Consider the following 15,556-nt stretch of genomic DNA (forward strand, 5'->3'; position numbering starts at 1 on the left):
AGAGGGGGAGAAGGGTGCAAGGCAGAGGGGGAGAAGGGTGCAAGGCAGAGGGAAAAAGGGTGCAAGGCAGAGGGGAAGAAGGGTGCAAGGCGGAGGGGAGAAGGGTGCAAGGCAGAGGGGGAGAAGGGTGCAAAGTGGAGGGGAGAAGTGTGCAAGGCAGAGGGGAGAAGTGTGCAAGGCAGAGGGGGAGAAGGGTGCAAGGCAGAGGGGGGAGAAGGGTGCAAGGCAGAGGGGGAGAAGGGTGCAAGGCAGAGGGGGAGAAGGGTGCAAGGCAGAGGGGAGAAGGGTGCAAGGCAGAGGGGAGAAGGGTGCAAGGTGGAGGGGAGAAGTGTGCAAGGCAGAGGGGGAGAAGGGTGCAAGGCAGAGGGGGAGAAGGGTGCAAGGCAGAGGGGAGAAGGGTGAAAGGTAAAGGGAGAAGTGGGCAAGGCAGAGAAGAGAACGGCGCAAGGCAAAGTGGAGAAGGGTGCAAGAGAGGAGAAGGGTGAAAGGTAGAGAAGGGTGCAAGGCAGAGGGGGAGAAGGGTGCAAGGCAGAGGGGAGAAGGGTGCAAGGCAGAGGGGAGAAGGGTGCAAGGCAGAGGGGAGAAGGGTGCAAGGTGGAGGGGAGAAGGGTGCAAGGCAGAGGAGGAGAAGGGTGCAAGGCAGAGAGGAGAAGGGTGCAAGGTAGAGGGGAGAAGTGTGCAAGGCAGAGAAGAGAACGGTGCAAGGCAAAGAGGAGAAGGGTGCAAGAGAGGAGAAGGGTGAAAGGTAGAGAAGGGTGCAAGGGGGAGGGGGAGAAGGGTGCAAGGCGGAGGGGGAGAAGGGTGCCAGGCAGAGGGGAGAAGGGTGCAAGGCAGAGAAGAGAAGGGTACAAGGCAGAGAAGGGAAGGGTGCAAGGCGGAGGGGAGAAGGGTGCAAGGTGGTGGGGAGAAGGGTGCAAGGTGGAGGGGAGAAGGGTGCAAGGTGGAGGGGAGAAGGGTGCAAGGCAGAGAGTAGAAGGGTGAAAGGAAGAGAGGAGAAGGGTGCAAGGCAGAGGGGAGAAGGGTGCAAGGCGGAGGGGAGAATGGTGGAAGGTGGTGGGGAGAAGGGTGCAAGGTGGAGGGGAGAAGGGTGCAAGGTGGAGGGGAGAAGGGTGCAAGGCAGAGGGGAGAAGGGTGCAAGGCAGAGGGGAGAAGGGTGCAAGGCAGAGGGGAGAATGGTGCAAGGTAGAAAAGGGTGCAAGGCAGAAAAGGGTGCAAGGCAGAGGTGGACTAGGGTACAAGGGGAAGGAGAGAAGGGTGCAAGGGGAAGGGGGAGAAAGGTGCAAGAGGGAGGGCAAGAAGGGTGCAAGGCAGAGGGGAGAAGGGTGCAAGGGGGATAGTGATGAAGTTAAAAATGTGCCCCCCCTGGAAACATTTCTGCGGATGCCCATGGAACGCACACTACTCTGTGAGGGAGAGTGGAGAGAGAGAGAGTGGAGAGAGAGAGAGTGGAGAGAGAGAGTGGAGAGAAACAGTGGAGAGCAACAGTGCAGAGAGAGAGTGGAGAGAGGCAGTGGAGAGAGAGTAGACAGTGGAGAGAGAGTGGAGATAGACAGTGGAGAGAGAGACAGTGGAGAGAGAGTGGAGAGAGCATGGAGAGACACTGGAGAGAGAGACAGTGGAGAGAGAGACAGTGGAGAGAGAGACAGTGGAGAGAGAGCGGAGAGAGAGACAGTGGAGAGAGCATGGAGAGAGAGAGAGAGTGGAGAGAGAGTGGAGAGATTGGAGAGAGATAGTGGCGAGAGAGTAGAGAGAATAGAGAGGGTGGAGGGAGACAGTGGAGAGAGAGTGGAGAGAGAGTGAGTGGGGAGAGAGAGAGTGGAGAGAGAGTTAAGAGAGGGTGGAGAGAGAGAGTAGAGAGAGGGTGGAGAGAGAGTGAGTGGAGAGAGAGAGTGGAGAGAGAGAGTAGAGAGAGGGTGGAGAGAGAGTAGAGAGAGAGTAGAGAGAGAGTGGAGAGAGAGTGGAGAGAGAGTGGAGAGAGAGTGGAGAGTGAGAGTAGAGAGGGAGTGGAGAGAGAGTAGAGAGAGAGAAGGGAGAGACGGTGGAGAGAGGGTGGAGAGAGAGTGATAGTGAGAGAGTGGAGCGAGAGAAGAGATAGGGGGAGAAGGGTGCAAGGCAGAGGGGAGAAGTGTGCAAGGCAGAGAAGAGAAGGGTGCAAGGCAGAGAAGAGAAGGGTGCAAGGCAGAGAAGAGAAGGGTGCAAGGCAGAGGGGAGAAGGGTGCAAGGGGGATGGTGATGAAGTTAAAAATGTGCCCCCCCGGGAAACATTTATGCGGATGCCCATGGAATGCACACTACTCTGTGAGGGAGAGTGGGAGAGAGAGAGTGGAGAGAGAGAGAGTGGAGAGAGAGAGAGTGGAGAGAGAGAGTGGAGAGAGAGAGTGGAGAGAAACAGTGGAGAGAGAGAGAGAGTGGAGAGAGACAGTGGAGAGAGAGTGGAGAGAGCATGGCGAGACACTGGGGATAGAGAGAGTGTGGAGAGAGAGACAGTGGAGAGAGAGCGGAGAGAGAGACCGTTGAGAGAGCGTGGACAGAGAGAGAGTGGAGAGATAGAGTGGAGAGATTGGAGAGAGAGAGTGGCGAGAGAGTAGAGAGAATAGAGAGAGGGTGGAGGGAGACAGTGGAGAGAGAGTGGAGAGAGAGTGAGTGAAGAGAGAGAGAGAGAGAGAGTGGAGAGAGAGGGTGGAGAGAGAGTGGAGAGAGAGAGTAGAGAGGGAGTGGAGAGAGAGTAGAGAGAGAGAAGGGAGAGAGGGTGGAGAGAGAGAGATAGTGAGAGAAAGGAGATAGAGAAAGTGGAGAGAGAGACAGAGGAGAGACAGTGGATAGAGAGACAGTAGAGATAGAGTGGGCAAAGTTGAGAGAGAGAATGGAGAGAGCAAATGGAGAGAGTGGAGAGAGAGTAGAGACTGACTGACTGACTCAGATACTGAATACTGACTGACCGAGAGACTAACTGACTGAGAAACTGACTGAGAGAGAGAGAGACTGGCTGACTGAGAGAGTGACTGACTGACTGACTGACAGAGAGAGAGAGACTGATTGAGAGTGAGACTGACTGACAGAGAGAGAGAGACTGAGACTGACTGAGGTAGAGAGAAACTGACTGAGAGAGAGACAGAGAGAGAGGCAGAGACTGCCTGACCAAGAGATAGACTGATTGACTGTGAGAGAGACTGACAGAGAGAGACTGACTGAAAGAGAGACTGACTGAAAGAGAGACTGACTGAAAGAGAGACTGACTGAAAGAGAGACTGACTGAGAGAGAGACTGACGGAGAGAGAGAGACTGACGGAGAGAGAGAGACTGACGGAGAGAGAGAGACTGGCGGAGAGAGAGAGACTGACTGAGTGAGAGAGTCTGACTGACAGAGACTGACTGACAGAGAGAGAGACTGCCTGACTGAGGTAGAGAGAGAATGACTGACTGAGAGAGACTGACTGACTGACTGGGAGAGAGAGAGAATGACTGGGAGAGAGAGAGTCTGACTGACAGAGAGAGAGAGACTGACTGAGAGAGAGACTGACTGACAGAGAGAGAGACTGACTGCCAGAGACTGAGAGAGAGAAAGAGACTGACAGACTGACAGAGAAAGAGAGACTGACCAACAGAGAGAGAGAGAGACTGACTGACAGAGAGAGACTCACAGAGAGAGAGACTCACAGAGAGAGACTGACAGAGAGAGAGACTGACTGACAGAGAGAGTCACTGACTGACAGAGAGAAGAGAGACTGACTGAGAGAGAATGACTGACTGAGAGAGACTGACAGAGGGAGAGAAAGACTGTCTGGAAGACTGACTGACAGAGAGAGAGACTGAGAGAGAGAGCCTGACAGAGAGACTGACAGTGAGAGGGACTGACAGGGAGAGGGACTGACTGACTAAGAGAGAGACTAACTGACTAAGAGAGAGAGACTGACTGACTGACAGACTGACAGAGAGAGAGAGAGACTGACTGACTGACAGAGAGAGTGACTGACTAAGAGAGGCTGAAAGACCGAGAGACATAGACTGACTGACTGAAAGAGAGATACTGACTGACAGAGAGAGAGAGAGAGAGAGAGACTGTGATGGAATTGGGGTCAAAGTATGAAGCTATGCAATGCCTCTTGCTATTGTCTAATAAAAATGTATTATCAAATTGTGCTCTTTGTGGTTACATCTGCTTTTGAAATACTGCACTGAGGCATTGTCCAATGTTTTAAAATGGAAATGAGAAGGAGCAGTGGATGCACTTTTGTCAAAACTGAACGATGAGTGGGCCCGATGTTTTATATCATGACAGGGGTCTGCATCAGGAAACCCACCTAAAATTGGCCAAACTTCCCCGGCCTACTGATGGCAGGGACCCTGTAATGAATGGACCACCACCTATGATAGCCTTCTGGCAGACTAAGCCCAACCTTTAACTCCACCATCCCGTGTTACTTATAATGGCCGAATTGGTACCAGTGGCGGAACAATCGCCCCGCATCCCCTGCAGTATGGCGGGTCGCTGGCCTGAGAGCTCTAGACTGGCACGGAGAATGGGAGGGGGGCCCCCTCCATGTAGTTGGCAGGGGGGCCCCCTCATGTTTCGTTACGCCACTGGAGCACCGACTGAAAAGTGCTCCCTCTCACTCAGGACTCCTTTGTTGACAAGTATCTAACGGAAGTGAGGAGAGTTCAGCATTCATTCCGGCGATCTTGAGGTCAAAGCTATAAAGATATTGGAAAGACATTGGAAATTGTCTCAAAGCTATCGGAGACGCTTGAAATAAACTTTGACTCGGATTGAACACAGAAGCAGAAATACAGCGAAAACAAACACACCGTGCCGCACACACCCGGTATAGCGCCGCCGTGCGGGGTCGGAGGACGCCGGTACGTTCGGGAGTCTCCTAGGTAAGAGCGTGAAGTTGTGTGCGGTTGCTTGTTGGAAATGCTGCAGTAAGGCGAATTGTGCGTATTATTTGCTACGTTACAGCACACACTCAAGAAGGCAACTTTGTGTCTTCATTAAACCCTCTCTTGGTTGTTTTGCAAAAAGATCGCATTGAGGGTGCAGATGAAAGAAATCACCCTGCTCGAGAAATAGAACCCCCAGTGTCTGAACATTGTCCCGAATTGTCATTAAAATAACAAACTGGAAACTTGAGGAATATTAATAAGAGGAGTTGGGCAATAGAAATTCAACGGCCACAAACATAGAAATAAATTGCAATATCTGAAAAAATTGAGGAAAGCGGTGCAAAAAGACTCTCTAAGGCGGAAAACATGTTCCAAAGGGGAGCATCAACCTCTAAACATACCGATGGAGGTGCAACAACATCAAGGCCTCAAATCACTACTATCAAGCAATTGTTCATACAACTAGAAAAATTAATGCGTAAAGAAATATCGATAGGATGGGAAATCATTACCCTCAAAAAATATGTGGAATGTGGGGTGGTGCCAAGAGGATTATGGATATTCACCCTGCCAAATGATCCTGATACCAAGCCTGAAATGCTTGAAGAATGGGGCAAAAACATGGAATGCTCAAAAAATATGATGCTCATTATCATCAAATACGCTAGAAAGGACGTGGAGGAGCTGCACCAAAAAATAGCGGATGTTGAAACGCAAATTAAAGCATCAAATGAGGACAATAAAGTCATAAAAAAATTAAGAGCAGAGATGGAACGAAATCTGGACAAACAAAAGGATGATGTTCAAGAAAGGAAGCGACGCAAATTTCGTAGGGATGAGGATGACTACGAATACGGCACAATCCTCATATTTGCAAAGAAATTTGAAATCTTCAAAAAGCAGTGGGAAACAAAGAAAGTAAACATTGACCCCCTTACCGGTCAGATAACCAGTGAGTCAGAGTCCGACTTAAGTGAAGGGGAGCAGAGACCGTCCGGAATACGCAAATTCTCTTTTTTTAGAAGAGATGAAGCTGCTCTACCAGGAGCAGCAAACACCAAGAGACAAATCCAGAGGATGAGGCTCTGGAAGAACCAGAGCAAGAGGAAGGGGATTCTTTCGCTCAAAAGACCAAGGCGCAAAACAAGAAGAAGCAAGCGCCAAAGGGGGAAGGTACAACTTGAGAAACCGTACAGTGATGAGGAAATGAAACTGCAAGGTCACAAGACTCCCGACCTGGTAATAAATTGATCTAGATACACCTTATCCAAAGCAGGAAATGATCTCCTGAACAAAGGGCTCTCGTTCTGTCCAGAAATACATCAAGACCCCATTGAAACAAAAATAGATCTCTACAAATATATATATGAAAACTGAAATTGAAAAAATTCTTCTCCAAAAGAACATCGAGAACAAGTGGTCAAGAAATAATGACACATATAGAAAACCCAGAAACCTATAACATTGGAGAAGTGCCGTATCTGAGAACTGCATATGAACTAGCAAATGAAACTGATTTTCAAATAACGGACACCCAATTTTTTTAAGAAATGGGGGTACAAACAAACAAACAAACTAACATCTACTCATTTTAAGAAGAAGTCAACATTTTGCCCTGCTCTCTATCCTGGGAACAGGATTGACACATTCTATGATTTGGTAATGAGGGATCTAGATGCTATGCAAAATGTCACACATCGCAATATCAGAGAAAACCTAACAAAACAGGAACGCATGGCCATGCAAACCTTAAAGAATAACAACGAAATTGAAATCAAACCGGCCGACAAAGGCAGAAATATCGTAGTAATGGAAAAATGCCACTACGTGGAGGAAGCAATGAGACAATTGAGTGAAGAGAAAAATTACAAAGCGTTACAGAAGAATCCCATACAAGAGCTAATGAGAGATCTGAGTAAGAAACTGGATATATGGCAAAACAAATGCTTAATCACAGAGGAAGAGAAAAAAATTCTGATGGTAGAGAATCCAATCATGCCAACTATGTACTTTCTTCTGAAAGTCCATAAAACACTGAACAGGCCGCCTGGACGTCCAATTATTTCCAGCTGTGGGAGCCTGTATGAAAATGTTTCCATCTATGTAGATCATGTCCTGGCCCCAATAGTTCCCACATTAAGCTCCTACATTAAGGGCACCGGGGATTTCCTGTGAATTCTAATGGACACCCAATGGCAGCCAACATATTTGTTGGTGACAATCGATGTGGTATCGTTGTATACCTCAATCGATCATCAAATAGGAATACAAGCAATCCAATACTTCTTAAAACAAAGACCAATCAATGAGCTGGAACACTCTAAGATGATTATCGACATGATAACCATGTATCTTTACAATAACATCTTTCTTTTCAACAAAAAAGTCTGTGTCCAATGCTGCGGTACTGCGATGGGAGTTTCCTTCTCTCCAAGCTATGCGAATCTCATGATGGGGGTGGTGGGAGAGGAACATAGCTTGGAGAGAATGGAACGACCATCATATGGTGAACGTAGCCCGTTGGCTACGTTTCATCGATGACTTATTCATACAATGGAAGGGGACAGAAACTGAATTTCAAACCTTCTTTGATGTACTAAATGAAAATGATGCAGACCTAAAATTCACATACACCATCAGCTCGAGGGAAGTTGAATTTTTAGACACAAAGGTCTACATCAAAGACAACAAGATGCATACCACTATGCACAGGAAGAAGACAGCAACAAATACTCTCCTCCATGGATCAAGTTTTCATCCTCAAACTCTAAAGAAGAGCATTCCATATGGAGAATTATTGCGAATGAAAAGGAATTGCTCGGAAGATCGAGACATGGAAAGGAAATTCTGTGATACAAAAACACGCTTTTTACAACGGGGATACAAACACACAGATACAGAGAGAGAAGTCAAAGCAAGACAAAAAACAAGGGCAGAAACACTTGTAATTAGAAAAGAAAGAGAAGAGAAAGAACAAGAGAAAAATCAACTGAAGGATTGTGTCAAAACAACAACAGTGGAAAGAAGTTTCGTATAGAAGAGCACCAAATCTATTGTACCATTTGGTAAGAAGCCACTTTGAAAGCAAAAGACCGGAAACATGGCTTGAAACAAGATCCAAAGGTTTCACGAAATGCATGACATGCAAAGCCTGCAAAATTGGGAGGAATATCAAAAACTTGAAAGATCCTACAGGCAAAACTTTGGGGCCGCCACGCAAATATGTATATATCCTTAGAGGATTATTATATTGAGGATATATATTGGCGTGGTGGCCCCTGGGGTTTGGTGGCCCTGTGCAGGTGCACAGCTTGCACATGCCTAAGGCCGACCCTGATGATAGTGCCAACGGAGGCCCTCTTTTCCAACTGCTGGGCCTCCGTGGGCAACTAGCTCCTACCATGTAAGCTCTGACTTTTCAGAAGCAAGCAATTGATCCTTAATATGTACCACTCTTCTGCACAGGTTTCAGTTTGTATTTAGAGGTTTTTGTTTTCTTACAAGTCCACTGCAGCCTACGTGGTAAACTCAAACACACTGTCCAACGAATAACAGAACATACCACTGTATACCAGGGTTTTGATTGTGCCTTTATTTTGATCTAAGAACTGCAACATGGTGTTAAATACAATAGCAAATAGTACGAACACTGTATGATAGACTCATGCGATGTATATGTTGTATCTGTTTTAAGTACAAAAGACCACCCCTCTATAGTATTCATTGCACTGGATATGTTGTCAAGGTCATCAATAGAGTATGTTTAAAAAAAAAAAAAAACAATAGCAAATGCCTGCAATATTAATGAGAAGTTATTATTATTATTTTTGTAATGCAATACTGTTAAGACGGAAAGAGCCACACGTAGATGTGCCTGTTGCTTGTACTTGGAGCAAATGTATAAGAAATGCCAATAAAAATAAGTAAAAAAAAAAATATCGAAATATGTCTTTTTACACCGTATAACCATCAAGACAGAGCAACTACCAGGTGTGGAGAATCTATTGGCAGACACTCTGAGCAGACCCAGTCAAACCTGTCACGAGTGGGAGCTCAATCAACTGATCCTCAACTCCATATTCCAACAATGGAACAAACCGAACCTAGATCTCTTCGCCTATCGGGAGAATCGGAAATGCCAGTTCTTCGCCCGCCGGAAACCTCAGAGAGGGTCATGGGGGAATGCGTTTTCAATAAAATGGTCAGGGACCTTTGCTCCCACCTTTCCCCCATGCTCTCTCATTCCAAGGATTCTCATGAAAATGAAGTGAGTGTCCTGCCGGTTGATTCTCATTGCTTCGTGCTGGCCTCCCCAGCAGTGGCTCGCTGAGCTGATTCTGCTATCGGTAGCCCAACCCTTTTGCTTCCCAGTAACAACAAACCTGTTGACCATGAACAGGGGCCAGGTCCTTCATCCACATCCTGTCTCTCTCCAGTTGCATTCATGGCTCATTAATTCATCGATTTAAGGATCTAGACATCCCTCAAGACTTTAGGGAGATATCGAGAGTGAGGACTGAATCCACAAACAAGAACTATAAATTGAAATGGAAACACTCATGTTCATGGTGTTTACGATGCAATGTCCATCCTATTGACTCGTCAACAGAGCAAATTTTACCCTACTTTTCTTTCTTGTTAACCCCTTCCATGCTCATGATGAGCTCAGCTCATCATGCAGTACACTGCTCCTGTGCTGATGACGAGCTGAGCTCGTCATGAACAATAGAGTTAAAGTAAAGTCAGCACAGAGGGGGAATTGTCTTAGCAGTGATGTGGTTAAACAGGGATTGGTGCATGCATCTATCAAAGTTCACCTAGCTGCCATTTCTCGTTACAGACATTCTTCCAATCCTTTTTCACTCTGTTCTGCAAGAATTATGAAATAATTCACGAATGCATTATTCAGAGCTTTCCCCCCAGTTCAATCTCCTCCTCCAGAATGGTGTCTCAACATCTTTCTTTCACAACTTATGAAGCCACCGCATGAGCCTGTTCACAAGGTGGAAATCGCATTTCTTACTTGGAAGGTCGCATTACTGTTAGCACTCACCTTCACTAGGAGAGTTGGCGCAATACACCCCCTGACAATTATAGACCCCTATCTATTCTTCACTGAGGATTATCTTCTTCTCAGGAATAATCCATGATGTATTCCAAATGTTCTGTCTCAACGAACCTCTTATTCTTCATACCTTTTTTCCAAACCCATCTACACCTGCTGAAAAATTTCTACACACTCTGGACATCAAACGATGTCTTAAATTTTATCTGCAACGGACTAAGCAAATTCGAAAGACTGACCAGTTGCTGGTATCTTATGGTCCATATAAGAAAGGTACTTCAGTCCATTCGGCAGCTACTGCATGTTGGATTGCTGCAACAATCCAGTGCTGTCATCTTAAAGCAGGTAAACTACCTCAATGCAAAACTAAAGCACACTCCACAAGAGCAGTTTCCACTCATGCTGCTCTGTTTGAGGGTTTTCCTTTGGATAAGTTCTGTTGTGTGGAAGAACGCTCAATCTTTCACTCAGCACTTCTGCCTGGATTTGGCAAGCTACAGTGACTCAGCTGTAGAAGAAGCAATTTTCCATCATATTTTTCAATAAGGTAAGCCTCTATTCATGGAGGTTCTTTTCTTCTTGCTATATATTGATATGCATATCTTATTTCATACTATGCTGTAATTATCACATCTTGCTTTTATATGCATATAACTGTTACATTATATAAATGCTAATATGCATTAATTTGTTACCCACCATCCTCTAAGGGTAATTATATTTCTGTTTTGTATAACCAAAATACTGCTTGCTATTCTGATTCAAGCATGTGAATCTATGAAAGATCCAATACTGGAGAGAAGAAAACAAGTTACTTACCTGTAAGTACGGTTCTCCAGTATTTGTATCTTTAGCAGATTCACGTGCGACCCACCCTTCTCCCCAACGGGCTTTCTTTACTTAACTAAGAATAACTGTTATTCCACTTGTGCTTGAAATTCTGAAGGAGTCAGCCTCTCTTGAGAGTGTTCTACAGGGTGCTGGCATCGTAGCCTATGGTATAGCATTTACTGCTTTCATAATGATACCATGGGATTCCCACTAACATGACGGTGATGATTCAAGCATGTGAATCTATGAAAGACACCAATTATGGAGAACATAGTTACAATTAAGTAATTTTCTACTCCTCCACTGTATCATACACGTTTACAGGTCATATCACTAGCACTGAGGTCTGGTTATAAGGCCTTGGTGCACTTTGAGTTAAAAAAAACAAGCAGCATCTGCCCAAAAACATGGGGTGACCATACAAAAAGAGGCATTTCCTTACAATGATACATTTATTTATAAAGTACATGCAGCAGAAATTCGATGCTGGCTTTACATCAAAGTAAATACTTATGTTTAGTTTTTGGTGCAGTTCACTGTGCCCAAAGGTAGAATATGGGTATGACAGTTTGTAGAAAGTCAATACAAAACAGTACAATAGCACTTAATGATCATGATGAACCTTGTCCACGTTAAGTTAACTTGGGAGGCAAGAAGGCGTGAGGGCATGTTGGGGCAAGTCTTCCATTTTTGGCAAGTTTTTGACGACTGATAACAAAGCGCATGTCAGAGGAAAGAGGGTTCCAGTGCCAAGCTGCCAAAACAGAGAACTTTTATATTGGAAGGAGGCACTAGAAAATTGCGTGCTGCAAGGTAATGTTTCGTTTCTGAATTAATGAAGTACCACTTTTAGAAAGGGAGTAGATAGGTAAGTAGAGCCAGAGAATACTTGGGTACCATTACACAGCTTGTCTTAGTATTTAGGGTGAGAATCTAGAAGAAAAAAAGGTATGGACATCAAAAACTAGGATATTATTAATTGGGCAGAAGCAGAAGTGTTCCTCGCTAACAGAAGGCGGTTACTTAGGTGCACATTGCTGAAGATTAGAGTGTTAATTGAGGCAACGCTGAAGCGATGTGTGGTAGAAACTGATGTCGTTTTAGACGTGATATGTCATTTGCATTCAGCGAGCCCTCTTCTCGCTTGTACCAGCATTTTCTCACGCATGCGCTGTTTCACCCTAGAACGTAGACCCTGCACTGTGGGCAACAGTACTGGCTGTGATTTGGCTCCACAGCACCAGCGCAGACCAACAGGAAGAGTGGGAGCTCCTAGAGGCCAAAGCACTGAGCTGGGTGAAGGCCAAAGCAGGTAAGATGAAGAAATGCATGTGTGGTTTTTGTTTCCTGTGCTTGTCCTTTTCTACCATGGATCTTGCACTCTCCTTTCATTATTCTCATATCGCTGTCCATCATTTGATGGTCTCATCTTTTTAATGTTTTTTCTTTTAAACATTCCACATCAACACTAACAGATATGTTCTAAAGATGGCGCTATTCATGCCTTGATATTTACAGGCTTGCATTAGAATTTTGCAATAGCAAATAGTCAGGGTTTATTTGTGTGCTGCGCAGGAATGCTATGGCTCCTATAACCTTCAAGGTATGTTTGTGATTTGCCTTAACCATTATGGAAACCATTCTGCATTTAACTGTAAAAAATGGAAAAATTGCAGGACTGTTTCAATAGAAAAGTTCCCATACTTGCAAACAGATTCCAAGAGGGAGATCATTATTAATCCAACCTGCACCTAGTTACAAGCAGAAGGATCCCTAGTCTAAACCTAGGAGAAAGATCTCCTTAGAAAAGCACCAATAATTTTGTCTCTAAGTGGCTTTCGTTCCCAGGCTTCTTTCTCTACAGGTAATTGCACCCTTGCTAGAAGAAAGAACTACCTCAAGGAGTAGAGAGGCTTTTCTATTTTCAGTAGGCAGTTTTCGAAATTTAAAGAACTCTACTAGCAACCAATTGTGGAGACCGCCAACATGGCATACAACTGAGTTTAGGTAACCACATATTCTGTAACTAAGGCAAATCAGATGCTCTTTTAAGGTAGCAGCCAAAAATGTTATAGATGAGTACCAGAGGGTTCAACTTAAGCCCAAAATAAAAAAGAACTGTAGGTCAGCCATCAACCTGATATAATATAGACCTATTCCAGAGTTAAGGGGTGGTCTGAATTTATTGGCCTAGATGATGTAAAGCCCTTTAGGAACCTGTTCTTTTATCTGATTATTTGGGAGCAATCTAATGGTCCCACAATTCTCACTAGTAGAATGCATTTTCAACTAGTTTAGTATGAAAAACAGAAACGATGAATAACTACCAAAGCGACAGTCCAACTTTAGAACGCTGCACAGAAACAGATTAGGGCTAGTTCCCTTTTTACGATCTGGGAATTCTGAGAGCCATAATCAGAAAACGGAATGCCAGAATAGTCAAAGGAAAACATAACGTCCAGCTTTTTAATACCTATCTCGAAAGAGCTTTCCATATATATTTAGGGATAATGTGACAAGACTTTATTGTTGTCGGTCCATGCTTCAAGTCTGGCATATACAATAGGGCAACCTCAGAGACGCTCGAGAGTTGCCCATTAGTCTGTCACTCAGTTTTAAACCTCTTTCGTTATTTTTTTGGCTAGAGTCGGGACTAAGTGGCAACCAATCCCATGTTTCATATTTTCGGTCGGGACACCGGAGCATCCCGTGCGAAAACGCGGCGAGGAAACTCCGGATGTGCAAGACTGTGACCCGTACGCAGGAGGCTGCAGAGTGCGGACCTGTGGTGTGGCGGTGAACTTTTCGCCCTGCGGTTCGGCTCGGCGTCCGATTGGCCCCAGTGAGTCGCGGCGGCTCCTGGCTGATGGCGGAGGAGCTGAATTGTTGAATTGTTGATCGGAGGACCTCCCCTGCTGTGCTTGACGGCGGCTGTACTATCCCCACGGCCGCCGCTGTGATCATCCGGGACTGTGCTGAGGTGAGGTGGGGGACTCCCATTGCCTGGGGTCTTATATGCTGCTGCCGGGGCTTCTGCGTGGAGCTGCGCTAACCTTTGAAGAGGTCCTGAGCCCGCGGCCGGCGATACCGGCGCCTATTGCACTGCACCTCGCAGCCTGAATTTGAGACATATTCTCGTTTGGGGCTGGAGAACTGCCATATGCCGCTGCTTCCACTTACTCGCGCTTTGCTGTGCGCCATTTCTTGTGCCCCTGCGTAGAGAGACCCAGGGTCGGATTGGGTTTGAAAATCGGCCCGGGCACACACACAAAATCGGCCCCCATTTGCATAATGCCTTTCCTCAAATCACTGCTTCAGCGAAATTGCATTAAAAAGAAGGGGGCTTAAAAAAATGCACGCATTAGTTTACACTAGTTAAACACACCTGAAAAAAGTGAGGCCACTTCTACTGAGGCCCCCTGCCCCGCTCAGTATGTGCACACATTAATGGGCTGGCCTGAGAACCAAAGGGAGTGAAACCTCTGCCTGTTGCTAAACCGGGGGTGGGGGACCGGCGGTGTTGGTGGCGGGGGGGGGGGGTGGTAATGAGCACCCATCTGCCTGCAGAAAGGCTACTCAGCCACCCACTGGGCCGCTGGCTCTATTCCGAAAATAAAGACACTTCCCAAATCGGCCCCAGACTGCTCAAAAAAGCAGCCCACAGCAGGAACTCAGACGCCGGCCCCTCGGGCATTGCCCGAATGCCCGCGTTACCAATCCGAGGCTGGAGAGACCTGATCTGTGGGGCTGGGGACGTTGGCGCTGAGTGCACTTGGTGACTTCTGGATTGTTTGCTTCTGTGCTCATCACCGGCACTGTGCCTGAAAATTGCGGAGGGTGAACCTCACTGGATGTCTATATGTTAATACCTCCACAGTGTGCAGGATGCTGCTGCCTGAATAGCTTGACCGACACACCGGGAAACCAGGACTCCAGCACCCAGAGAGCTGCAGGGGCCGCCACGAGACCGCCCGCCCCTCCTCTCTGCACCGGGGCATTACTTATTTCAAATGTTTTTATTGAATCAGTTTTCGCATATACAATGTATACAGTTGTCTGTCTTGGGCTGCTCTTACAATGTATACTTGGCCCAGTGGTACCGAAGAGAGAGAGAAAAGAGAGAAGAAAACGGAGAAGAGAAGAAGAAGGGGGGGGGGTCTTATTGCTTCAGATACTAGTCTAGGGCTTCCCACATGTCCTCTTTGGCTGTGTGGTTTGCTGCCTTATGTTTGGCGGTAATGTTGTCTGCCCCTCGAAGGAAAGTTACCCAGTTAAACCAGCGTTTGAAGGTGGCTTTGCTGGTAGTCTTCCAGTACCCCAGAATGGTTTGTACAGCAGCCGCCAGGAGCACGTCGACTAAGTCCCGTATTTCTTTGGATTGGAGCTGTGGCTCTAGGAATCCGGTGACTATCCCTGCTAGCCCTCGTTGTATCTGGCATCCCGTGATTGTGTCTATTAGGTTGTATACTTTATTCCAGAATGCTTTGACTTTGGGGCATTCGTATATCATGTGGGCTAGGTCCCCCCTTGCTTTATGGCAGTTCCAGCAGACGCTGCTGTCGCTCGCCCCTACTCTTTCTAGTTTCGCAGGTGTCCAGTGTAGTCTGTGTAGTATCCAGTATTTTGTTTGTGCTAATTGTGGTGTAATCTTGTTTTTGGACGCCGATGTCCATAGTCTGGCCTTCTCCTCTTCATTTAGCGGTCTCTGGATGGTCTCTTCCCAGAAGGCTATTGTTTTGTTGTTAAGAGTAGTGGTGCGTGGTGTGATTATTTTGT

At 46.4% G+C, this 15,556-nt stretch overlaps 1 protein-coding gene across 1 annotated transcript in view; it reads left to right on the forward strand.

The window, feature by feature from the left end:
- The window catches only part of LOC144773041 (von Willebrand factor A domain-containing protein 5A-like), a 584,045-nt gene that overhangs the window by 508,131 nt on the left and 60,358 nt on the right, over nt 1-15,556 (forward strand). The window contains exon 18 of the mRNA XM_078657811.1: nt 11,966-12,092. Within this exon, the coding sequence (XP_078513937.1) occupies nt 11,966-12,092 (127 nt within the window). The remainder of the gene's footprint in view (nt 1-11,965; nt 12,093-15,556) is intronic.

The sequence above is a fragment of the Lissotriton helveticus genome, chromosome 8 (genome assembly GCF_964261635.1).
Source record: "Lissotriton helveticus chromosome 8, aLisHel1.1, whole genome shotgun sequence".
Lineage (NCBI taxonomy): Eukaryota > Metazoa > Chordata > Amphibia > Caudata > Salamandridae > Lissotriton > Lissotriton helveticus.